The sequence below is a fragment of the Papio anubis genome, chromosome X (assembly GCF_008728515.1).
Source record: "Papio anubis isolate 15944 chromosome X, Panubis1.0, whole genome shotgun sequence".
Taxonomy (NCBI): Eukaryota; Metazoa; Chordata; class Mammalia; order Primates; family Cercopithecidae; genus Papio; species Papio anubis.
Window position 1 is genome coordinate 5,608,700 of NC_044996.1, and position 26,393 is coordinate 5,635,092.

Below are 26,393 nucleotides of genomic sequence, written 5' to 3' on the forward strand. Positions count from 1 at the left end.
AGAAAGAAAAAAAGAAAGAAAGAAAAGGAAAGAAAAAGAAAACAGATTCAGCATTTCAAAGTTCCTTTCCTTCTAAGATTAGAGCAGAAGGGTCTTCCTTATTTCACTGGCTCAGGTTAATTGGAAGATTCTAAGTTTTGTTTTTTCTTTTCTTTTCTTTTCTTTTTAATTGGCCCATTGGAAAGTTCAGGATGATTATGTGGCACTCAGCACAAGTGACCCCATTCTGGTCGGGTGTGATCAGCTGGGGCTTAGGGCAGGAGGCTAGTCCACAGCAGTGGCCTCCCCGAATGGTGTTTCACACAGGCCCGTCAGTTAATCAGCCTTTCTAAAGGAGACAGTGCTGGCTTTGCTTAACACTGAGCTTTCCTCCCTTGCTCTAGACAGGGATACTTGGATGCTTGTGATTTCCACTGGTTTTCTTTTCTACAGAATCTTAAAAGCCTTTTGTAGGAAACTTTGTCTGTGAGGAATTATAGTATTAACATTATTCACAATCAATCTATATCTAGTGCTTGGATTTGCTTTCACGCTTTTTCTCTCTAACTCTGCGTGTGTGTTTGCGTTAAGTTTTTCAAGTATGGGTAACAGAAAGCGTTTCTGGAGGTGATAATTCTTGCCTCCTGGGATCCCTGGAGGAAGGAAGTCCACATGGAAAAAGAGAGACGGTCTCCAGGTGGAGATGCATCTTCAGAGACTTTAAAAACAGCTTTCAGCTTGTGTTCTAGAAATGAACCAAAGATGACCTGTGTGTGTAGCCCCTAGGCTGGAGGAAGGCCTTGCTTATTGTTTAGACGTGGGATGTGGCTGGCAAAGGGCCTTGCAGCAGCATCTCAGCTGTCGTGCAGCATTGCTCATGTTTCTCTATGTTTTCCTTCACAAGACTGAGACCTGTTGGCTCAGAAACCCATCAGCACAAAACTGAATTTTTCACACATTTGATTATTTGAAACGTGGCACTGCCAAGCAGATCGTTAGGCATTCAGAGCCTTGCTGGCTTCCATACCCTGCCAGTCCTCACCTAACATCTGCTAACCATAGATAAGATAGAATCTTATGGTTACGAGACTCCCAAGCCACTTTGCCCAGCTGCTGATATCACCTATACCCATAAGGTCCTTCTCCAATTCCCATCTGCACCATCAGTTCTCCTGCCTTCCTCCCGTTCTGATGGTGACCCTGGAAACACAGACTCTGGACAGTCTGTCCCCTCCCTGCATTCCCTGTCCAAGCACCACCCAATAAAGCTGCCTGTGTGGTATTGCCTCTGGTGATCCTATCATTTTCCTTGATCAACCCCCAGTCCCAAACAGTGTGAAATGAGCTCTTCTGAACTGGGACGTCAGCCACGTATAAGCCGATGACTGTTGGAGCTAAGGTGCATGATTTGAGGTGCACGTTTGGACTGTAAGACTGGCAAGGCCTAAAGGCCATAGGAAAGCATACCATGCAGGTGTCTCCCTGCCTCACTGTTGTCTGGCCTTGCAGCATGCTGGCTATCCTGCTGCTACAGAATCCCTTCCCCCCACTACCGACTGTTTTGGAATTGCAAATTCACAAATCTCAATAGGCTGGCCTTGACTCTAAGCTAAAACCAAAGGATCTGCTCTGGGCTGTTTCAGACTCACCACAGGCTGTGCCAAGCAGAAAGCAGGCATAGCTCACCGCAACAAAGGCATCTTTGACTCTGGAACCCTGGTAGGCTCTAAACACCTGTTAGTGAGGTTCAAAACTGTCACCACACAACACAGATGCAGCCCTGGACCTCGCACATCTCTTGCAGATGCCCATGATGAAGGGCCTGTTCTCCGGTGGGGCCAACTGGAGTGAAGCTGCTCATGGGCACTGTATTTCTGATGCAGACAGGTTGCACTTCTAACTGGTGAGATGTCTGCTGAAAGCTGCATGTTGTGGGATGGCACCCCCCACCCACTGTGATTTCTCCACCCACTCGTGACAGATCAGTCTGAGATCTTCTCTCTAGCATGTCCACTGCCAGTCACTTGTGTCCCAGGACCCACGTCAGTTGCAATTTTAGGTAGTGGACAGACAGCCTAACTCTGCTTCCTCTCCTTCCTCCTGGTCCACACGCCAGGCAGTAGGTTTATCAAATGCAGCTGAGCCCAGGAAGTGATGGATTTTTTTTTTCTTTTTATCGTTATTGTTCTACACTGTTTACTGCATAAATGAGCAGGATGAAAAGGGTTATGCAAACTCATTTTGGAATCTTCTGGAAACACAGGACTTTTTCCTGGCTGCTTCCTAAACATGACGAGTCTTTCTATTCACATCTTGTTTTATGACAGTGTTCTTCTGTGAAAATGTTTTTGTCCCCATGCCACATAGCCCTGCCAGGTGAGAAGGCCTCGGGCAGGGTAGGGGATGATTGAAGCAATGTAAAGCTTTTATTATTGAGTGGGCCATGCTGACTTAGTAAGGATGGAGGAAAAACACAACATCTGGGGAGGTGTGAGGAGGGCATTGTGATCTTGGTGTTGCAGAACTGTTCCTGGAAGCTTTCTTCTCTTGCTGAAGGAAAACTCGCCATGCTGCCTTTGCAAGCAGTTGCAATTTCTGTGACTCCAAACTCACGGCTGCACCCATGACAACATCTGACCTTGCTGACTAGGGGACAGAGGGAGAGGCCCCGGCTCCTCTATGTTGCCCGCGGAGTACCTCCAGATGCCCTCCCTACCAGTCATGGAAAAGCCAAATTATCTGCAAGCAAAACCAGGGGCTGAACTGGATTATGTATCCTGTGTACTGGATACCCTTGTAGCTGGCAGGAGGTGCCATGGTGGGATGTCACAGTGAGGCCTCGATATTCTGTGCTTCCTGACTGAGTTCGGCCATCTTGGGGTGTCCAAATTATGGTACAGTGTGTGTTTGCAGGGGGACCACATGTGCCCTTGGGATTGTAAGTCCCATGTGTGCCCTGCCTTTGTGACAGGGCCTCAGCCCTGGATGACTTTCAGGTCAGGTCACAATAGTCCAGAGCTGTGTCCTGCCTGAATTGATGCCCCAATTGATTGAATTGGCCAAATATAAAGAAAATGTTAATACTGAAATTTAAGAGGGAAACTACATGGCTGTCTAAGATGCACCTCTGTGGTTAGTGGGGTTTGTGTTAACTGGTTCAGTCCAGGACCCCTAACGGCATAAGTGACATCAATATGCAGCTCAGTTTCTCCCTGCTGTGTCAGGTCCTACTGATAATTTCCTGTAAAGACGCCTTGTCCAGAAGGGTGCATGGTTCAGAAAAGGAGCACTGGGCAAAGAAACCAGAAGTTGTAGTAAGGTCAGTATGGTGGAGAAATGCCTGTGCTATTTTTCCCTGTTGTGTCTCCAAGCATGGACTCAAAGGCAGCCTAAATTTGAGAATTACACAAGGATAGGAAAATCTGTATGTATGAAGGTCTCTCTGTACCATCCAAGAGCTAGGAAGGCAGGCCCGTAGAGGACATGGGTAATGAGGGGAAAAAACCTGCCTCTACACCAGCCCCAATCCTGAATCTGTAACCTGTGGTGGCAGCATCAACCACAGCCGGGCAGGCATCTAAAACCCTTGAATAGATGATTCCTGCTCTCTGACAAGAAATTTCAACCAAAAAGTATGGGGAGAGTTGGGGGGTAAGAAATGAAAAGCACTTGTGCAGGTCATGGCACAGTGGCAGAGGCCAATGAAAAGTCAAGCCTACTCATAGGTGTGTAGAACGCTTCCTCTCCCCCATACCTTTCCACGATGTCAGTAGGCTTCTGTGTAATAGCAGGGGAACAGTACTGAAACAAGTGCACATCGCAAACTTCATTTAAGAAGAGTCCCATGCCAGGCACAATGGCTCCCACCTGTAATCACAGCATTTTTGGTTGACAAGGCGGGAGGGTGACTTGAGGCCAGGAGTTTGAGACCAGCCGAGGCAACACAGAGCGACACTGTGTCTAAAAGAAACAAACAAAATAGAAGAAGAAAAAGTATCTAGGGAAATCCAAGACAGGAGGTAAGAACAAAACAAGGACACCTGAGTAAAGTTTAACCTCTGACACCTATAGCTCCAGCAAACAGTAAACAGTCTACTGCATAGTCAGATAAAAATAAACTCTCACCTGAAAGGCCCTTTCTCTTCCATTCCATTTACCCAGGACATTACTACTGGCTTTCATCAAAAAATGTTACAAGGCATAGTGAAGGGGGAAAAGAAATCACAGGTTGAAGAGTAAATATCAGGTACAGACGCAGGTATGGCAGAGATGTTGGAATTGCTGGATTGAGAATTCATACCACTATGATGAATAGGCTAAGGGCTCTAACGGAAAAAGTGAACAACATGCAAGAACAGGTGGGTAATATAAGTAGGGAGATGGAAACTCTTTAAGAAGAATCACAAGAAAACACTAAAAATCTAAAACACTGTAAATAGGCAATAAAAGAAAACAGACAAATTAGATTTCATGAAAATTAAGAACTTTTGTGCATCAAAAAGCACTATGAACAGAGTCAAAATGCAAGTCAAAGACTGTGAGAAAATATCTGTAAATCATATATCTGATAAAGGATATATACCCAGGATGTATAGAGAACTCCTGAAACACGACAAAACAACAACAACAACAACAAAATCAAAAATGGGTAAAATATTTGAATAGACATTTCTCCTAAAAATATATGCAAGTGACTGATGGGTACCAGAAAAGATACCCAACACCACTAATCATTAGGGAAATAGGAATCAAAGGCACAATGAGCCACCTCCTCCCACTCACTAGGATGGCTACTGTTAAAACAAATAAAGCAACAAGGAACCAGGAAATAACAAGTTGGCAAGGATGTGGTGTTATTGGAATCTCTGTGTTGGTTGGAATGTAAAATGTTACAAAATTGCTGTGGGTAGCAGTATGTGATTCCTCACAAAATTCCAAATAGAGTTACCATATCATCTAGCGATTCCCCTTATAAGTGTATACCCGGAATAATTAAAAGCAGAGTCTCAAACAGATGGTTGTAGATCCATATACATATAGCAGCAATGTTCACCATAGCTAAACTGTGAAAGCAGCCTAAGTGTCCCTTGACACATAATTGGATTCAGAAAATGCAATATACATGCAATGGAAAATTATTCAGCATTCAAAAGGAAGGAAATTCTGGCATAAGGTACAGCGTGACTGAACCTGAGGACATTATGCTAAGTGAAATAAGTCAGGCATGAAAAGACAATACCATAGGATATCATTTACACACGGTACATAGAGTGGTCAAATTCATAGAGACAGGAAATAGAAAGCTAGTTACCAGATGAGAGGCAGGAAAAATGGGGAGTTATTTTTAACGGGTATAGTGTTTCATTTTTGTCAGAGGAAAAGAGTTCTTCAGATGAGACATGGCGATGGTTGAATAAGGGTATGAATGTATTAAGACCCCTGAACTGTGCACTTCCCATGGTTAGGAAGGTTTATGTGATATGTGTTGTATCATGATAAAAATAATTTATTAGGAAAAATAAAACAACCCCCACTGTAACAGAAATGAAGGATGTCTTTGATTAATTCACGAATAGGCAGGACATGGCTGAGGTAACAAGCACCAAGCCTGAAGAAATGTCAATCGAAAATCCAGACCTGAAATGCAAAGAGAGAAAAAAGGAAGGAAAAAACAGAACAGAATGTTCAAGAAGTGTGAGACAGTTACAAAAGGCACCACTGTGCATAACTGAAATACCATGCTCAGAAGGTGAGAAAGAAACAAAGGAAATATTTGAAGTGGTAATGGCTGAGAATTGCCCCAATTAATGACAGACATGAAACTGCAGATTCAGGAAGCTCATGGAACAGGAAACAGGATAAATACTAAGAAGTATACATCTATGTATATCATATTCAAACTGCAGAAAATCAAAGAGAAAAAAGTCTTGAGAGAAGCTGGAGGAAAAACAAGTGTGAAAGAAATCCATATTACGTTTCTCTGTTTATCCTCCCAACACTTGGCCGCCTAGCCTGACTCCTGAAAGGGAAATGCACAGCAATGTGAGGACACCAAAGACTTACCTTCTAGCTAGAGGATCAGAGGAAGTCCCCAGGGACCCAGTGAACTTGGGAAAAACCACTGAGAATAGCAAGTGTAAGCAAGAGAACACATTAAATTGAGCAGAAATTCCTGGGCCCAACCTAAGGTGCTCATGCAGAAATCTTCATAGTTACTAAGGACTGGAGAAATGAACTAGTGGTAGATCATCACCCAGTTCTCAGCCATTATTCAGGATGACTCAGAAATACTATGGATGCAAATATCACAGCACCACCAACATCCGAATATGTCTTTTTTCAAGCACACCTGGAAGACTCGCCAGGCAGATTGTCTCTTGGGTCATAAAATAAACTTTTTTTTTTTTTTCTTAAGACAGAGTCTGGCTCTGTTGCCCAGGCTGGAGTACAGTAGTGAGATCTCATCTTACTACAGCCTCTGCCTCCTGGGTTCAAGGGATTTTCCCGCCTCAGCCACCCGAGTATGTAATACCATTTGACCCTAGACTCTAGAACTCTGGGATTTCGTAAATGTTGTTGTTCTCCAAGACTTACCAGAGAATATACAGCTCAACAGGACATGGGATAATCAGCCCAAACAGGAAGTTTCGTCAATGAAATTAAGTATTTCCTCTTTGCGAATGCACTTCAAAATTTGGGTGTTCTGGAGTCTTGCGCAGCTGAATGCAGCTCAGAGCTCCTAGAATCTGAATCCAGAATCAACTCCTTTCCTCTCTGCCACCTGCTTTTTGATCCAAGACACTGTTTTCACTTATTTTGTTAACACTCAAAATCTAACCTTTGCTTACAATTGGTCAAATCCCACCTGAGATAACTTGATTAGAATGCCTTTTAAATACAATCAACTCTGGCTTTCCCAGACAGGCAGAAAAGCACCTGGCCAGTGACTTCTGGGCTTCCCTTCCCGGGAGATTCACCCTCATCTTGCGGGAAACCCTTGCAGATGATAGGTATCCATCACCTAGCCCCTGCACTGTGTTCAACCGCACCGAGACGAGAGCGCTGGACAATTTCCTTCTATTCCTGTCCCAGGTGGAGACTCTTCTCTGTTCATCCACTATCCAAAAGGAACTGCTGAGCAGTTCTCCATTCCAGGCCTTTCTCTCATCCTCTGAGAATCTAGCTCTGGCACCATCCAGCTTCAATAGAATTACCTCCCCCAGAAGGAACTGCAGTTTCCCAAAGCCCGAAAGACCCTGGCTCAGGGCATATACACTCGACTGCTGTCACCTAGAGCCCCAAACCCTCACCCATGTTTTATTTTCCTCTAGTTCTTAGAGGACATGGCACCATCTTAATTTTAGGATTGTGGCTCCTAGACTTCACCACCCTATGGGGAAGGGGTGGGTCTGGCTTACCTAGCCTCTCTACTACTAACCCAGGGTTTTCCGAACAACAGATGCTCAGTGCATGTTTGAAGAAAAAATGAGCCAGTGAACAGGAAAGATTATTCTTTCAATTTTTATTTCTCTTACATTCTCAAAGAAGCCAAGCAAATCCAGGTATACATGTATATATTTTAATTTTACAGGGGAGAGAAAGAGGTATAAGGGAAGAATTAACTACATTTTCATTTCATTATTTCTTTATGAGCTCTATTTTGCTGCTAAGTTCAAGTTTCTAAAAAAATTATTAAATCCTCTGCTACGTTATCTTGCCCCAATTCACAAAATAACAGGGATTTCCCCATGTGGATCAAAAGCAAGAGTCTTACTCCCAAATAACATAAACAGCAATAAGTGTGACTACTGTCATTCATTAACCTCGATGGTGAAGTTCATTAAACTGACCATTAAAAGAACATTTGAACAATTCCAAAGGGAGCAAAGATAAATCTCCAAATCACCGAATAGATAAGGAACCCAGAGAAAACATACAGTGTGTTCACTTCCACCCACTGCCACTGAGAACGCTGATTGCTCTCTTCAAACACAGAGTGAAGAATGGGCCTCATGTCGCATGGGGCAGGGCAGCTGCTGGATGGGGCCCTGACCCCACAAACATTGGCCCTGGCTGCAGCTGGTGCTCAGACTCCCTCTTGTTCCCCGCCAAAAGCCTCTTCATAAAGGGATGGGTAGCAAATGGGCTCTCTTGCATTGACCATGACCAAATAATTTATGACCTTCTCATAGTTGGTTTCAGCATGGGCCTTTGAACCCCACAGGAACTCATAGTGCGCAGGATCACTGCCGGGCACCTGCCGGTACTCCAGGTAGTTTTCCTGCACCCAATCTTGGGTGAGCAGCTTCCTGGGCTCCCCATAGAAAACGTGCTCCATCCCAACATGCACCCCCATCACACTCAACGCTTCCCAGATAACCTCTTCGGGGGCGCAGTTGTCTTTGGTTAAGATCACACCCAGGATAATGATCAGGAGGGCAGCCTTGGGCATACTATGATCATTACCCAGCATGCTATCGCATGAGAGGCCAAGAGCAGTGACAAGGATGTAGGAGGGGCCGGCGGGGTCCACCTCCTTCACCTCAGTGCCAAAGATCAGCTGCATGAACTCGGAGGCTTTGCCGAAGATTACAGGAAAGTAGTGCTTGTAATTTTTGATGACACTCTCCAGCATTTCTGCCTTTGTGACCGGCTTCTTGACTCGATATTTGTGGAGCAGGAAACGAACCAACTCAGCCACCTTCAATTTCAGTGCTTCTTGGAACATGAACTCCAGGTGAGCTAGGTCGACCGAGGTGCTTGGCCCTTCATCTTCTTGACTGCTGGAGCCCTCATCGAATTGGCTCCATAAAGTGTAGTAGACGGAAGTGGAGGAGGAAGAGCCTCCCTGAGGACTCTGGGGAGGACTTGATGACCCAGCAGCAGACACCTCCTCCTCCTCATCCGAGGAGGAGGTAGCCTCCTGCTCCTCGCCTGTGGGATCCTGTGCACCCATCAGGCCCAAGTCCTCTCTTTGGGCTTCAGGGTCTTCATCAGGCTTGCAGTGCGGACTCCTCTGCTCAAGAGACATGATGACTCTGGTCAGGGCAGCAGTCGGGAGCGTGGGCAGGAGCTGGGTGATGGAGACCCACAGGCCTGGGGAGAGAGGGAGTGTGTGAGAAACTTCAGCTGAGAACCAAACCTTGGAGGTTCTAACAAAGGCTGACTTACAGGTCTTCTTCAGTGCTGCTCGGGGGCCTCTTGGGGCTCCTGTCCTCCTGGTCAGCCTGTCCTCTGAGAACCTGAAGGAGGAAGTGAGAGGGCTACTCAGCGTGCAGCTGGCCTGCAGAGATCAAGGCTCTATGAGTGACAGTAGGGTGGATGGGGTCAGGTGCTCTGGGTTCACATGTGTGCTGGGGCAGGTGGGGCCCTTGGTGCACATTCAGGGCGAACACTTCACCTTCACTGCTGACACTGCCTGGGCCTCTACTGCTCTGTGACCTGAGGACACTGTCTCAGACCAAGGCCTGCCTGCTTCCTGGAACTCCTGGAAGAGGAATCGAGGGGCCCTTAGGCAGCAGACTGCAGGCAGAGCCCCGGTCCCTCAGTGCCGTCAAGAGGGCGGGCTGGACACTCTAAGTTCTACACTTTTGGGGTGGATGGTCCCCTCTGCGCTCATTCAGGGCCTTCACCTTTCTCCTGGCAGGGACTGGACTCCACTCCTCTACGTGCCTGGGAATCTCTCAGATCAAGAGCTCACATCCCCGACATGGAACAGAAGGACATGTCCCAACCAACATCTGGACACACCTGCCCAGGGTTTCCCCGGAAGTACAGTAAGAGATGTCCAAATTCAATGGGGTTCATGTGTCCTGGGATGAGGATACTGCCTGGTCCTCATCTTGATGCCTGCAGGGTCTGGAACCCTCCCTCTGTTGACCTGAGGCCCTATCTCCATGAGACACCTGAAGAGGAAGTGAGGGGAGTCCGTCCACCCAGTGGCTTCCCTCAGCTGACAGAAGGGGCAGGGTCGGGCTAGGTCCTCTGTGTTTGGTGAGTAGGGTCCTCTGTGTTTGGTGAGTAGGGTCCTCTGTGTTTGGTGAGTGGGGTCCTCTGTGTTTGGTGAGTGGGGTCCCCTCAGTCTGTACCTTGACTCCTGGCAGGGTCTGGGACCCTCCCTCTGCTGATGTGTGCAGCCCCCTCAGACCAAGGCCAGCCCTCCCTGACACCAGGATGGACGAGGGACCTCAGCAGACAGCCCTGCCCAGGTTCTCTGGGGTGACAGTAGGGGCAGGGCAAACTCTCTTGATTTGAGAGTTTCTCTGGCCTGGTGGTACCCTCAATCCTCCCTTAGGTTCCTCACCTGGACTGCTGGCCAATCCTGGGACCACTGTGTCTGTCGAAGAAAGGGGGTCCCTGTTTTGTCCACACACCCTCTGAGAACAAAGTCCTCACCTCCCTGAGATCCAGAAACAGAGGTGAGGAGGCCCCACATCTGTCACCCCTGCACGGAGTGTCCAGGGCCGACCCCACCAGCTGACCCTTTCGGGTATGAGGTGGGTGTTCCAAAGTCCTCCTGTGGGTTATTCATCTTTACTCCTGCTGGGACTTATATTTCCTCGACCCCCAAACCCTTGAGATGAGCAGACATCTCCCTTTACACCAACGCCTCATCCCCCTGAGGGTTCCTCAACTTCCTGCCGTGGTACAAGTGAGCTTGCCACTTAGCGCCATCCTTGATCAGGCTTCCCCCTCTCCCCCAGATCTAAGAACAGAGTTCACCTAGACTCTGTGGGGTGGCTTCTTTCTGGGCTGGGAGTACCTCCATTCCTCATGAAGGGGGTACACCTTGGGTCGTGCTGATTCTGGGAGTCCTCCTTCTGCTGACCAGGTGTGGATCCCTCTGTTGAATCTCTCAGTGCCCCTGGGATCAAGGTATTCACCTCCCTGAGACTTCTCATCCCCAATCACGTGGGAGAAATGAGAGCATGCCACATGTCATTCCTGCTTGGGGCCACCTGGGGCTGAGAATAGGTGACGCCAGTGTCTGTGAGGTCCTTTGTTCTTTGGGAGCATGGAGGTACCTTCTTATCTTCGGTCCTCACCAAACTTCCTCCCCCTCACTCCTGCAAGACCCTGGATTCCACCCTGTGCTGACCAGGTGTGGCTCCCTCTGCTGAGCTGAGGACGCCCCTTGGACCAAGGCCCCCACTTCCCTGAGACCCGGGAGGCAGAAGTGAGGGGGTACCTCATGGTCACTCATACATGAGATACCCAAGGCTGACCAAAGGAGCAGGTGTCAGGGGGCCTCGTCAGTCTGGGTGCCCTCTAGGTATTCGTATTTACTTCGGACAGAATCTGGCCCCTTCCATTTTGCTGAACCAGAGATGAGTCTTGCAGACCAAGGACAACTTCTCCCTTAGACCCTCTTTGAGAAAGTGTGTTTTGGGGGTGGGGTGGGGCACTTCCCTTCCTCACAGTCCTGCCCGGGGCCTCCCAAGACTGACAGCAGGGGCAGGTTCCCTAGGTCTGGGATGAGAGGTCTGGTGGATCCTTCCTCAGGGCTCTGGGACTCCTCCTTCTGCTCACCTGAGGCCCCACTCCTCATAGCACAGCCCTGTCCCCATTGACACCCGATCTCAGAAGCCACAATGCACCACATGTGGCCACCGTGCCCGGGATAGCCCAGGTCACGATCCCCACTGAGCTGGACCCTGGGGTCCCCTGTGTCCTCCATCTTGTTCCTTCCCTGGTCTCCTAGGGGGCTGGGCCCCACCCCTCTGTGGACCTGAGTCTCTATCTGTCAGATTCCCGAGGCTGAATGAGGAGGCGCCTCGGTCTCAGATGGGGGTGGGGTGGGCCCCTTGTCCTGGGGTGCTGCGTCCCTTCAGGCTTCCCTTGTCTCCCAGCAGGACCTGGGCCCTCCCTCTGTTCTCCCGCGGCCATGCTAACGATACCAAGCCCCTTCCCTTAGTCAGCCCAGGATGCAGACATCAGGATCCGCTTGCCCGCCATGCCTGGAACTTCCCAGGGTTCACTGCAGGGGCACTGACTCCCTCTATGGGGCCTCAGCCCTCCCTCAGGGTCCTGACCCTGATGCCTGGCAGAGCCTGGCCCCTGCCCTCTCCTAACCAGTCCTGCCATGGTCACACCAAGCTCTGACCCAGAGTCCCCTGGGGCTTAAGCGGTGGGGTGGCGAAGGGGGGCCCAGCCTGAGAAGTCCGCCCCCGGCTGGTCCAGAGCTGGCAGCAGAGGTGGTGCTGGATTATTTGGGACCCTCTATCTGGGGTGGGGGCGTCCTCAGTCCTCCCTCAGCGTCTCACTTCGCCTCCTCACAGAGCCTGGGCCCGCTTCCCTCTACCGATCTTCAGCCACCACTCAGAACCAAGCCCTTGCTACTCTCTGACTCCCAGGGCGCAAGTCAGAGGCCTTACATCCGGGCACCTGGAGCTGCTCTGGGTTGACAGCAAGGGCCGAACCGGATTCTGCCGCGGGAAACTTGGGGGGTGGGGTGCGGTGGGGTGGAGTGTGGGGGGGGGTGAGGATGGAGGTGGAGAACCTGAGGCTGTAGGTCACGGTGGTGGTGGCTGGGTTAGGGGTGTGGAGGCCTTCGGCCCTCCCTCAGGGTTCTGACCTTGATTCCAGTCAGAGCCTGGGCCCAGCTTGATAAGCCCGACCCTGCGGGGTGATCCAGGGCTGGCGCAGGGGCGGCGCTGTATTATTTGGGGTCCCGTATCTGGGGTGGGGGGGGTCTTGAGTCCTCCTTGAGGGTCTCGCCTTACCTCCTCACAGAGCCTGGGCCTGCTTCCCTGCGCCGATATCAACCCACCCCTCAGAGCGAGGCCCCCGCTACTCTCTGATCCCTCAAGTGCAAGTCACTGGTCTTACATCCGGGCACCTGGGGCTTCCCTGGGTTGACAGCAGGGGCGGAACGAGATTCTGGCGCGGGGGGAGTTGGGGGTGGGGTGGAGCCTGTGGTGGGGTGGAGTGGAGAGTGGGGCTGAGGATGGGGCTGGGGAACCTGGGGCCGTAGGTCATGGTGGGGTGGGGGGGCCCAGCCCTCCCTCAGGGTCCCGACCTTGATGCCCCACAGAGCCTGGGCCCTGCCCTCTCCTAACCAGCCCTGCGCTGGTCACACCAAGCTCTCACTCCAGAGTGCCCAGCAGCTTGAGCGGCGGAGGGAGGGAGTGGGTCCAACCTCACAAGTCAGCCCCAGATCGGTCCCCGGGTGGTCCAGGGCTGGGAGCAGAGACGGCACTTGGTTCTTTCGAGTCCTCTATCTGGGGTGGGGACGTCCTCAGTCTTTCCTCAGCACCTCACCTTGCCTCCTCACAGAGCCTGGGCCCGCTTCCCTCCACCGGTATCAAGCCGCCCCTCAGAAGGAGGCGTGTCCCTTCTCTCTGCCCCCCAGTGCGCACGTCAGTGACGTCACATCCGGCCTCCAAGCCTGGGCCTTCCCTGGGTCGACAGCAGGGGCTGAACCGGGTTCTGGCGGAGTAGGGGTGGGGATGGGGATAGGGGCCCTCAGTCATCCCTCAGGGGGTCCTGACCTTGATTCCTGGGTCTGGATCCCCATCCTCTGCCGATTGGGTCTGCTCCTCTGGGACCAAGTCTCTGACTCCCAGTCACATGAGGTGGCAGTGAGGGGAGGGGTGTGGTCGGGGTGACAACATTGCCAAGGTCGTCCAGGGCTGACAGGAGGGGCTGAGCTGGATTCTGTGGCCCCTCTATGTGGGGAGGGTGAACCTTCAGTCCCCACTCAGGAGGGTTCTCCTGGCTCCTGCTCTTTGGTGAAGTGATGGGTGGGAGATGATCTGTTTATGTCACCTTTGAGCATCTGCTCAGCTGCACGCATTGCAGAGAATGGCTGTGGGTCCAAGGCTAGATGCTCCCTGGGGGGCTGCAGCACCTGTGATTGTAGGACCTGTGAGCGAACATGCACACCTTCCCATGGGGGCTCCTCCCCAGCCAGAGCTAGACTTTGCAAACCTTTTGTCCTAAAAGATTTATTTTTACAGGGAAGAGGCTGAGCAGCAGCAAGAGATTTGGAGAAGCCATGTGTTTTGAAGGTATCCGACATATCAGAGTCCAGATCAGTGATTTTCATATTTTAATCCTCATTCATATGGTAATAAATTTTACATTGTATATGTACATTATATATGTTATATGTACATCTTGTTTATATACATGTTTTAGACATCATATACATTTACGCTTATATGTATATATACATGCATCTATATCTTTGTATCATATATGTATAATTATCTGTACTTATATATCTTTAGATACATACTCGTTTGTATTTGTAGACTTTATACTATATATATGCACACATATTTTATTAATATCTACTCATAGTATGTGGGTTTCACACATACTTACTATTCTATTCCTAGTTCATTCTTTATATTCCATTAAAATAATAAGTTTTTGGAAGGTGGGTCTTCCCCTACTAAGTTTGTTTCAGGTGGTTGTTAGCAGAACTCTGGAGCCATAGTGTCTAAATCAACTCAAATTTCCTGGTGTCCTGATATTACCCCAGGGCTACTGGCACCAGATTTTGTGGTGTTGCCTCAGGCTTTGCGATGATATGGGGTGGAATGTTAAACACGTTCTCCTACCTATCCTGTAATCTGCCATCTATGCAGGGTACAGACCTCCTCGATTTCCCTGCTGCTCCCTGGACCCAAACACAAGTACTAGTTGAGCACAGTCTTAAGTCATCCCCAGGGCTTTCTCTGTTTTGATGTTGATGTGTGTGTATACACACACACACACACACACACACATATATATATATATGTATTTTTTTTTTTTGTCTTTTCCCTTCTATATTTTTCTGGGGTTGATTTGGGGAGCAGAGCACAGCAACCTGAGCTTGGTTGTCACTTTGGCAATGACAGTTAAGGCACTCACTCTGTATTTAAGTGGCATTTACATCTTTGCCATATTCTGCTCCCCATCAAGGAATATGGTATACAGATCCATTTACTTGAGATTATTCCCTGAGTCTATCAGCAACTTCACACAGTTGCTTCCATAAAGGTCTTGTTAGGCTCTTCTTATTCACATTGTGGATTTTAATGCTGTTGTGAATGGTATATTTTCTATTTTCTATTTTATGCACTAAGTTGCTTTTGTGTGGCAAGGCTCTTGACTTTGCTGTAATGATCTTCTATATGATGTTTTCTGAAGTCTTTTACTCATTTGAATAATCAATGTGTCTATTCTTTTGAATTTTCTATGCGGACAATCATATAGTTAACACATACTATCTGTTTCTTTGCAGTCTTGGTATCTCATTTTCATTTTGTCATCCATAGCTCTGGCTCTTTTTCATTTTGATATTCACTGCAGATGTGGATGGTAATGGTGACAGCATATGTCAATGACTGGTCGCTGCCGTGAATGGCAGAGCTTCTGACATTTCACATTTATATATGCTTGCTGCTGATTTTAGGAAATGGAAGTTCCTTTTAATGTTAGTTTGCTAAACGTTGTTAATTTGTACTTACATAGAATTTCTTTCAGAGCCTTTTCCTGTACCCATTGTCATGACTGTTTTTTTTCTTCTAGTCTATCTTGTATGCAGGGAATTAGAATTGAATTTTTTGCTAACATTTAATCGTATTCTTATTCCACGCATACAGGTGGCTTCTTCGGTTAATCCACTGTTGTGTTGGATATGTGATTATCTGCTTATGAGATGTGCTGCGATATGGGTGAACACTTGCCTCACAAATTCTTTTCATGAGTGCTTGGGTGCCTTCGTCTGTTTTTGAATCCAGGAGAGCGAGCCTGGGAGAATGAGTTGAACAATTGCCCTTGTTTTGGATGCATTGGAAGAGTTGAGATAAGATGGTGATTCATTTTCCCTTGCCACTTGGCTGAACTGGCCTCCAAAATTTCCTGTCCTGGAATATTTGAGGGTAGACTGAACTTTGAATACACTTTCAGTTTGTGGATGTCCCATTGGTTTTATCCATTCACCTCTTCAAGGACATCCTGGTTGGTGATTATGAATAAACTGCTATATACATTCGTGTACACGATTTTCCATGTGAGAACCCAAGTTTCCAATTCACTTAGGTAAAACCTAGGAGTACGACTGATGGGTCTAATGGTAAGTCTGTTTTACTACCTAAGAAAGGGCCAAAAGGCCTTCTAGAGTGAATGTAACATTTTTCTTGTCTACCAGCTATGAATGAGAATTCCACATCCTCTCCCGAATTTGGAATTCTGAGGTATTTGAATTCTATCCATTGTAAAAGGTGGGTAGAGGAATCTTAGTGCTGTTGACATTTGCATTATTAGTGAATAATTAATGGTGATCATCTTTTCATATGTGTATCTTCATTGGTGAATGTATATGTACTTCTGTGTATCTTCATTGGTGAATGTCTTCAAATGATTTCCATCTTTAATTGGATTCTTTGTTTCCAAATGGTTGAATGTTAGAAGTTTGGTATTTATTTAGCGTATGAGTTATCAGACATCAGATTACTAATATTTTCTCTCCATCTATATATTTTTGTCCCTTTCTTCTAACAGTATCTTTTTTTCCTTTTTTTTCTTTTTTTGAGACAGAGTCTCACTCTGTCGCCCAGGCTGGAGTGCAGTGGCGTGGTCTTGACTCACTGCAACCTCTGCCCCCCCCGAGTTCAAGCGATTGTCCTGCCTCAGCCTCCTGAGTAGCTGGGATTACAGGTGCCTGCCAATGTGCCTGGCTAATTTTTGTATTTTTAGTAGAGACAGGGTTTCACCATCTTGGCCAGGTTGGTCTTGAACTCCTGACCTCGTGATCCACCTGCCTCAGTCTCCCATAGTGCTGGGATGACAGGCGTGAGCCACTGCGTCAAGCTGAGATTTACAGGAAAACCAGGATTGGAGCGGTATAAGTTTGTAGGGAAGAGTTTTTGTTTTGTTTTGTTTTGTTTTTTGAGACGGAGTCTCACTCTATCGCCCAGGCTGGAGTGCAGTGGCGTGATCTCAGCTCACTGCAAACTCCACCTCCCAAGTTTACACCATTCTCCTGCCTCAGCCTCCCGAGTAGCTGGGACTGCAGGCGCCTGCCACAACGCCTGGCTAATTTTTTTTTTTTTTTTTTTGTATTTTTAGTAGAGACGGGGTTTCACCATGTTAGCCAGGATGGTCTCGATCTCCTGACCTCACGATCCACCCACCTCAGCCTCCCAAAGTGCTGGGATTACAGGCATGAGCCACCGCGCCCGGCCAGGAAAGAGGTTTTTAAGTGGCAGCATCTTTGCATGATTCAAACTCTGGAGGCATATGTATAAAGTCCAAGAAATACATGTGAAAATTGTACTTCTTGGAAGCTAAGGAGCTCACAAATGATGAAATGTGATTCACACCAATTTGTAAATGAGCACCCATTTGTAAGTGAGCAGGTCGAGACAGGGAGATCCACCTGCAGACCATGGCTGGACTGTGAATTAATCCATTCCCATGTCTGCATTCTCTTATGGCCTCTTCCCACTTCTCCCAGGACTCTGCCACCTACTGTCAAATTAAAAATCACAGACAGGGATATGTGTCGGTGTTAGGGCTGTCTGCACGCCCTGATTTCAGAGCTGTTTTGATGTCTGTGCCCAGTTGTGTCTACAGTAAGAACTTGAACCTATTTCCTCAGATCATTCAGTCAGAGGCTCATTGATGATAGCATGTGTTCTAAGTTGAACACTCCAAGTCACCAGAAAAGGCTGCTTCCTTAGTTAAAACATGACATCTTTTAAATTAATTTTTGACTCAAAAAGAAAGACAGAGAAGGAAGGAATGGAGAGAGCGAAAGAGACAGAGAGAGAGAGAGAGACGGGAAGGAAGGAAGGAAGGAAGGGAGGAAGGAAGGAAAAAAAACAAGAAAGAAAAAGTGAGGGCGTAGTGGGGGAATCAAGGAAGGAAGTAAAAAACCCCACCGGCTCCAGTACAGACATAAAAGCCAAACGTAAATCCTGTCCACCAGACACTAATGAGCACCCTCTAAACCGTAAACCCGTAGGACTCCTTGGTAGTATTTGTGACCTCCACAAGTAACAAGGGCACTTTTTAACCCAATGACAAAGCCAGACGTGATCTCATCTGTGTGTAAAGTGAAGATCCTGTTATATAAAGGCACCGCCACGACAAGGTATGGCCAGCAACACAGTGACATTGTGAACCCTCGGCCATCAATGCTAGCGCCACAATTGGCACTCAGCGAGCAGCTCCAGGTAATTTTTTGTTCTTTTTTTTTTTTTTTTTTTTGAGACGGAATCTCCCTCTGTCGCCCAGGCTGGAGTGCAGTGGCGCAATCTCGTCTCGCTACAAGCTCCGCCTCCCGGGTTCACGCCATTCTCCTGCCTCAGCCTCCTGAGTAGCTGGGACTACCTGCACCTGCCACCACGCCCAGCTAAGTTTTTGTATTTTTAGTAGAGACAGGGTTTCACCGTGTTAGCCAGGATGGTCTCGATCTCCTGACCTGTGATCTGCCCGCCTCGGCCTCCCAAAGTGCTGGGATTACAGGCGTGAGCCACCGCACCTGGCCAGCTCCAGGTAATTTTTAATGAGCAGAGGCAGGATGTCTGCGGGGCTTCCTAAAACCCAGCACCTGCTCGAGTATCTCCTGGGCATTTTTCCAGGGAGGTGTGTTAGGCTGAAGTCTTTATCATGCAAGCCAAAGATGTCGGAGGGGGTACTCGACTGCAAAGAAACAAAAAGGACGGAGACCATGAAGACTCTTTTGTGCAGTCAGAAAATTACTCATTTTGTGACACATTTATTGACCGGCACATATTCTGCCCAAATGCTCGCCTCTATGTGCGCTGGTCTGCGTAGTCTGGGTATGCCTGGGGCCATCGCTAGCTGGCATGTACTGTGATGTGCGGTGGCTGTGGGGGCAATGGTGGTGCAGAGCTAGGGGATGGGGGAACATGGCCATGGAGACAACAGGCTGTGCAGCTCCAGCAGCCACTAGGGTCACCGGCACCCAGAGATGGCAAAAGGGCAGCATGCCAGGCGCAGGAAGTCCTGTGGTCTCCATGGCAAGGGTACTGGGGGACGCTGTGGGAAGGGCCACCACAGGCCTGTAAGAATTCATCTGGGTGGGAGATCCGGGGACAGAGAGGAAGGGCTGCGCTGCAGGCCCAGGGACAGCGGCCACCGGAGTGACGTGAGCCTGGCTGCCCTCTGACCACTCGCCGGCCGGCTGGGTCACTGGAGTGTTGTCACTTGCCATGGCGGGATCGGGCACCATCACAGGACTTGCTGGTAGAGCAGAGACACTTCTGATTTGGGTGTTGGGACCCACCGCTTCCTGGTGTTGCGGTGTGACCTGATCATTCTCATTCGGAGATGTGTGATCTTGTTGCTCAGTGTCTGCTGGTGCCAGACAGGATCCAGCAGCTTCTGGCTTGTCCCCCTCCTGATGTCCTGGTGCAGACTTGACGCCCACTCTTCTCTTCATCCTCACGAGGAGGTGAGGGGAGTCTCTTTGAAAGTAGGGATGGCAGTAGAACTCTAACTATGAGTCAAAGTTTAAATAAAGAAAAGGAAACTGCAAGTCACAAGGATGAACTGCAACTCCCAACCATCTACGCCCCTGTGCAAGAGAACTCTACTGGCCCAGGAGGACTTTCTGGAAAAGGTCCCAGTCCCCAAAGGAAGCTGGGGACTCGCGTTCACATCATCAAGGTTTACCAATTTGTGGCGGGCCTTTCCGTCTTGGAAAAAGCCTCAAAATGGCAGATTAGGGTGGCCACGGCCGGCGGAAAGGGTCTTTGAAGTTGCAGACCAGGAGGGAAGATGATTCTGGGCCTCCCCCACAGTGTCAGCTGGCAACAGAATGCACCCCGGCTGGGCTGGAGGTCCTGGGCACTGGCTCTTCCACAGCAGGGGCCCCACCTACCACGGGCAGCAGGAGCGTCTGCACCTCCTGTGCCAGGCGCCCTTCAGCGCTTCAACTTGAGCACTTCTCCGACACCAGCTAGGGTGATAGTGGTACAAATACCAGACTCCCCTGGCCTGCTCACCTCACAGGGTAAAGCGCTATGGAGTCAGGGGGACACAGCAACCACCAGAGGACATGGCTGGTCCCGGGTAGGAGGACATGCAGATACGGCTACTTAGCACCTGTGATATTTTACACACTCCAGAGGGGCCGGCACCATCCTCAGCCCTCTCCCCACATTCACTCTTAGTTCATGTCACCTCCACCCAGAGGGGGACATAGGCCCACAGTGATGGCCCCACACCCTGCCTGAGGTCGCCCACTTCCCAGGAGGCAGTCCTGGGACTTCCACCCGACCGGGACCCAGAGCCCACAGACTTAACCCCTCCAGAGGCTTGTCGTTCATTACCTTATTCAAGATGGAGACCGGCCTTTGTGCGGGGAAAACGTGGGTGAGGGTCCTGAAAGAGCATTGACGCCGTTTTCGGAAGCCATACAAGTTTAGCTGGCGGAAGAAGCTCTTTATTGAATCCGTGGCAAACACTTTGTGTGCGACATCCCTTTCGAGAATCTCCTTTTCAAAGAGTTTTTGATTGATCACTATAGAAGCCCCTCCTTCATCCCACCAGATGGATGAAAACTGATTGCTGCTGACCAGTCTCCACAGTTTCTGCGGAAAAGGGAGGGAGAGGAGATTGTCTTCTCCCTGGGGCGGGATGTCACCATCAGGGCGCGGCCTTCTGAACGAAGCCTCCTCGGCCAGAGCTTGGAAAGCGATTTCTTCTGTCAGCAGCCTGAAGTTAGGGCTCCCAGTGGACACTGGGTCATCCCAGGCAGGGGAAGGATCTGCTGGGTGAAGGTAGGTCTCTGAGTGCAACTGGGGAGGAAAAGGCACCCTGTCCAAGCCATGACCCTGTCCTCTCGAATTTCTTTCTTCACAGAGAGCCACACTCAGTGATGGCTTGTCCTCCATCTGGCAAACTTGCTAGTGCAGTGTGGCCAGCAGCACCCCTTGGCAGTCATGTAACCAGCCCCACGACATCACAAACGGGCTCTGACTGCTGGGGGGATGACATCTCCACAAACCCAGCAAGTTATGTAATAAAGGGCCAAGGCAGACAAGTAGCTGCCCATCTGCACGTGCACATTCTAGTCCTCACAGTCATTTCAATGGGAAAGACGACACTAGTACACAGGAGTGTCGAGGGGCCCTGCCACACCTTAGGTGCAGACCTGGAGCGGTTCCCTTGTCCCAGAGCTCCTGAGCCAGGCAGAACCACAGCAAAGCCCTGGCTCAGGAAGGTCAGAGCTCACCGTCTGAGTCATGAGCCCACAGACAGCAGCACGACTGACACTTTGAAGCACAGAATAAAGGGTAGGACGGTGCCCACGGGTCAGGCTGTAGCCACGCCCCCCTTTCTACCCTGTCCTAGCCAGCGGCAGCAATGTGCTCCATACAGATCCACCTGACACACCCCCACTGTCGGTCCCCAGCACGCAGATGCCCGAAGGCCACTTACGCAAATGGCTTAGCTGACTGCCGCACCAGCGTCGCCATGCAGTCCAGTGGCGAGTCGGAGGCTGCCTTCTTCCCGCCTCTCCTTGGCCTGCATGTGTCCCCCCACCAAGCAGAGACACTCTTCTACACCCCGGGTCTCTGCGGTCACATCGTGGTGGGGCATGCAGCTGTTGGCCTTCGAGCATGTCTTGTTTTCCTTGGCCAGTGTCTCCAGAGAAACGCACGTGGGTTTGTGCCCAGAGGTCCATCTCTGCAACAGTTGTTCCTTTGGGATGTGATGCTAGGAGGTCACGGGAGCGGCGTCCCTCCAAAGCAGTGTCTGTGTCACACACTGTCCCCACACACAGGGCCACCTCTCTACAGATTCCCCTGACTCATTTCTGGGCAAAGAGCTCAGGGACCTTCCAGAGACTTCCACAAACCAGTGATGCCTCCACGCTTGAGACATCCTGACCCCAGGGCCCAAGACGCACTGGCTCAGGGGGTGACAGTGAGGGGTCTGCAAACAGACTGCTGATGCTGGTGTCTCGACCCGGCCGCTGCCAAGCTGTGTGACTTGGGCACGTCACTTAACCTCTCTCAGCCTCTGTCTCCTCCTGGGGATAAGAGTAGTAGCACCTGCTTCCCAGGGCTGTGAGGATCCAGTGGCACGAACAGGAACTAGCAAGGCACCTGGCAGTTGGGTCATAGCTACTGTTGTCACTTCACAAGGCATTTTCTTGAACAGCAAGTCGGAAATCTCATGAGCCTAAGGCAGAATCCACCTGTGGCCTCTGGTTACAACCCACAGGACTGAAAATCCTTCCAGCCACAGCAACTGGTGGATTTCCTCGTCAATTGCCGCAAGTCATGAGCTCAACCCCACTTGAGTTTCAGTTCAGGCAGAACTCTAGAGACAGCCAGGGCTAGCTAGACAGCAATTGCAGAGCCTTTTGTTGCAGCATGAGCAGTCCTCAGCTGTTGACATGACTGGGGAGCAAACGAGGACCAGCAGCAGTAAAAGGACAGTGTCTGCTGCAGACTGTCTTAGCACCCGAGGAACACTCCAGAAAGCCTCCTAAGCAGTAACAAGTGTGGCACGGTGTAGCCCAGCCAACAGTGGCATCTGCGCAGCGTCCCCTCCTTCCCGCTACCCCATATATCCCTGGGAGCTGTGCACTCAAGGACTCATTCTAAAGGCTGTGTCCCAGCAGCCGCCAGCCTCACTCGGCTGCCTGTGCCAGCTAGAGATTGCTTTCCTCTGAGGCTGGCTGAGAGGGCCATTCCAGTTTCCTGGGCCATCCAGCAAATAAGATACACATCGTGCACATGGAAAACGAGGAACCAGTTTATTGAACAGCTTAAGAGAGCAAAAATAGTGGCTTTCGCTACATTTTTTTACACACTGAGCAGGAAAGGCTAAACCATCCTGCTCCCCCGTACCCCAAAAAGAGCAGGCTTGCTGGAGGCCAGTGCCAGGGGCGGAGTCATGTTCGCAGCAGAGTTGAATTAACCCCAAGTATGCCGGCGAGCAGTTGGTCGTGTTAAAACGCCACACTCTTCTCCTGGCTGAGAAGAACAATACTCATTTTTTACCCTTTTTTCAGCATAGGACCTATTTGTTTTCGGGAAGGAGGATGTTAAACTTGTAGCCTCCGGCACACGGCGGAACCTGCAGTGCTTGGAGAAACGGCACGCACACGTGAAAACATCGTGCCTACCCCAAAGCGTTCTTGTTGCTGGCAGGAGGGAAGCCTGAGACTTTCCCAAGCATAATCGTGACCCGCGTGGCCATTTCTGCTCTCAGCAACATTCTCCAGTGTTCCGGCTTCAAGCAGCGCTTGTCAGGTTTTAGGCTAGCCACTATTCTGAGAACGTCAGAAAAGCATGGACCATCTCTTGCTTGGCTTTGCTGTTCTGGCAATAGCAGCTACTACGTACCTGCATGAGTTCCAGGGCAGAAGTGGCAATGTCCCAGGAAGGCATGGCACCCCACTGGGGCGGGGTGGGTGTGCCACGGGTGTCCACTTCTGCAGCAGAAGGCATGTGCCTACAGCACAAGCTTGTAAAAAAATACTTGAACAGAAAATGCTGTACAGAACTAGGGGTTAACACCGCATATGAAGATGCTAAAACATTTGTATAAATACTCTGTATACAGGCATGGAGTCACTCCCGCAGAAAGCGCTCATCGGTGAGGCTATGAAAAAGTGCTGTCAGCATGCCCAAAGAGAAACTACTTCCACGGTAGGAACAGAAAAAAGGACTGTGCTGTGTCTAAACACGTGGTGCATCAGAGACATAGTTACAGTTCCTACTGACTGCGCCAGCTACGACCTGGGAGTGCTAAGGACCTGGGAGTGCTGAGCGAGCTGCAGGAGATCAGCCCCGTAGAGAAACATTTCTAAACAACACTTTTGATTGGGATTTCAGCACCGTGTAGACAGATGTTCCTTTTGGGGACCTGGTAAGCAGCCATCCCCCGGTGGGTCTGACGAGGAAGAGGGGTACCTGGAGCCCCTCCCAGACAGATGGAAATCCCGCCCCTGTTCTCACACTCTTCCTGGCATCCACATCTGCTGGCACACACCCCTGTCACCTGCCACTTCCACGTCCCGTCGTGGTGAGTGGCTGATAGGCGCAGGATGCAAACAAGGCATGAGATGGACGTACCTGGAGACCCAGCTCCAGTACTGGTTCTGGTTTGTGGGGTGAACGAGGGGGCAGAGGAAGGTGGAGAGAGCGCGTCGCAGTCCACTTTAGCTCTGTCCCCGGAAGTGGCATCTAATCTGGCATTTCGATATTTAATTTGGGAGGTGGGAGCACATACTTCCCAGGGCTCTGGGTAATGACCACCCTGGCCTTCTTTCGAAACATGGGTGCGATTTTAGGAGGCTCCGGAACTGGGGTCTCTTCGGTTTCTTCATTATCTTCGTGATGGAGATCATAGGAAATATTTCCATATTCTCGTAGAAATGGGAAGATTTCAAGCAGAAACTGACAGAAATCTTTGCGGATACCAAACCACCCTGAAAAATAAGAATTTTTTGTTTCACACACGAGCTCAACTGACCTTCCTGTTAACTTTCTTTCCATAACAAGAAGTTTCACTCCTACACCGTCATAATATACTTTATCCAGACTCCTGAGTCACAAAGCCTGAACAGGGCTTGAGTACCCAAAATGGGGGAGAAGTACAAATGCTAGCTCTGTGGTTGTCTGAGTGAGGTTCCCGGACTGGCAGGGACAGCGTCCCCGGGGTCTATTTAGGGATGCCGTTCTCGGGCCCCAGCCCAGACTTCCAGAAACTGAGTCGGGCTAGGGTGGACTCCAGCGGTCCCCTTTTTCTGGCCCTTTTGGGATTCTGCTGGGTGCCCAAGTTTGAGAACTACTGCTCCAGGGAGTCTCAAAATATCTGTGGTGCGTAGACTATGGTGTCTTCCGCTAATCTTCTCCAGCCAGGATAAACTCATGGATGACAGTGCCACCCAAAAACACGATTTCCATCACCCTCTAGAATCTGCGAGGGCAGTAGTCATGCATGGGTCCTGGCCAGGAGGGGGCCTGAACTCATGGAGCCACCTTAAAGCCACTTTCCCAGTCCCAGTGCTACTGGGGTGTCAGCTCGGTGCAGGCCCTCCCTGCTCCCGGCGGGGCAGAGGCACAAACAGCAAGCATAGCCTGGGCTGCTGGGCTGCAGTGAGGCCCGGCCCCCAAACCCACTGGCTTTCCGAAGGGCAGTGCTCTGGGCTTCCATGCCGTGGAGCTCACAGCCTCGCCAGGAAGGCACCCTCTGCAGAGATCATTTTGGCAGTGTCTGCCTCAGCAAGCAGATGGAGGGGAATAGAGTGCTAGCAAGGCAAGACAGGCAAGGCTCAGGTGATGGCAGCAAGGATATGGGGGAGGCAGAGGGGCCAACAGGGACCTAGGATGAATCCCAGGGTTTGGGTGGGAGATGTGGATTTTCCATCAAACCCTCACAGGCCTGGGAAGAATCTATCTTAATCCCCATTTTGCAGAGGAGGGAACGGGATCTCTGAGAGGTTGCCTGCCTTGTCTGGTTCTACCTCAAATGGCAGCGTGCGCTGCGAGAAAAGTCCCAGTGCAGGCCAGCGGAACACCGGAGTTATGGCATGCCCTTCCCTTAGAGGGTCCCAGAATTTCCTCAGCCCTCGCTTTCCCACACAAGCTTCTAAATTGGGGCCCTCGGAGATTCATCCCTTCCTAGACTTCTATCCATCCCCCACCCCATGGTCCCACCCCACACACACACCAAGGACTTCTCAAATGCTGAGTACATACAGTGGTTTCCTCCCTTCTGTCCAAATGTGGTTGCCATCAGCGTGATCAACGAGAGCCAAAGGGGGACAAAAATCGGGATGCAGGAGAAGGCATTGTGGCCATCCAGTTTGTGAACCAGCAGAATCTAAAGAGACATAGTCCCTGTCGATGCCAACATCGAAAATGGATAGAGGCGGAAGCCAGACCTCATTAGGCAGCTCCTCCCCACCACCCCACCCCCACATGGGCTCCCAGAAGAAGGAACATCAGCACCGCAGGAAAAGGCAGGAAACCACCCATCCATGGGGAAAACTCCAAATGAGCTTTTATGTCCCTCTTCAGAGCTCAGCAGTAGCCTCTCCACTTGAAAAGTTCCCAATGCCAACAGTTTTATGGCAAACTCTTCCCAGTGTTTGTTCTAAGGAGTCAACAGCTCCCATTCTAGAATTCTCCATGCGACTCCAATACATAAATCCGGCATCCAACTCTGCTTTTCCAAAGTGGAAACTGGAGCCATACAGAGGCACCATGGCTAAAAACGGTGCACTCTTCTCCCTGCCAGGCCCACACACTGCCCCCAAGAGAAAGGAAGGATGCTTTCCTTTCTCCAAATCTCCCTCCCAGAGATGGCCGTGTTCTCTCCCCTCTCCTGGAGTGGGCTCACTGTGAGCTTGACGGACAGAGGCTGCCTTTCCAGGGGTGCAGAATCCTGTCAGGGGAAGCGCAAGCTTCAGGGGCTGAAGAGGC

The 26,393-nt window shown here is 50.1% G+C and overlaps 3 protein-coding genes across 6 annotated transcripts in view; all 3 read right to left on the reverse strand.

The window, feature by feature from the left end:
• Positions 1-7,486: 7,486 nt before the first annotated feature.
• Positions 7,487-16,554, reverse strand: MAGEA9 (MAGE family member A9). Of its 2 annotated transcripts, XM_031660980.1 has the most exons (3): positions 13,240-16,554; positions 9,151-9,221; positions 7,487-9,075 (listed from the first exon to the last, which is right to left on the reverse strand). In XM_031660980.1, exons 1-3 carry the CDS (start codon positions 13,449-13,451, stop codon positions 8,066-8,068), a joined length of 1,293 nt encoding a protein of 430 aa, XP_031516840.1. In that variant the 5' UTR covers positions 13,452-16,554; the 3' UTR covers positions 7,487-8,065. The 2 variants fall into 2 exon arrangements, with proteins under 2 accessions (XP_031516840.1, XP_031516839.1); XM_031660979.1 differs by having other exon boundaries at positions 7,487-9,221.
• A 2,105-nt stretch (positions 16,555-18,659) lies between these two features.
• On the reverse strand, positions 18,660-22,315 carry LOC101011794 (heat shock transcription factor, X-linked-like). Its single transcript, XM_003918394.5, is given in 3 exon segments — positions 18,660-18,769; positions 18,772-19,441; positions 20,277-22,315. Coding segments are annotated over 3 exon segments (1,269 nt in total). The 5' UTR covers positions 20,841-22,315; the 3' UTR covers positions 18,660-18,734.
• Positions 22,316-22,699: 384 nt separating this feature from the next.
• Positions 22,700-26,393, reverse strand: part of LOC101012141 (transmembrane protein 185A) — a 33,455-nt gene continuing 29,761 nt past the window's right edge. For 2 of the 3 annotated variants that reach the window (XM_031660677.1, XM_031660679.1), the window contains 2 exons: positions 25,668-25,791; positions 22,700-24,394 (listed from right to left, as the gene is read on the reverse strand). In XM_031660677.1, the coding sequence (XP_031516537.1) occupies positions 24,150-24,394; positions 25,668-25,791 (369 nt within the window). In that variant the 3' untranslated portion in view covers positions 22,700-24,149. The remainder of the gene's footprint in view (positions 24,395-25,667; positions 25,792-26,393) is intronic. The other variant, XM_031660678.1, reaches the window with a different exon arrangement.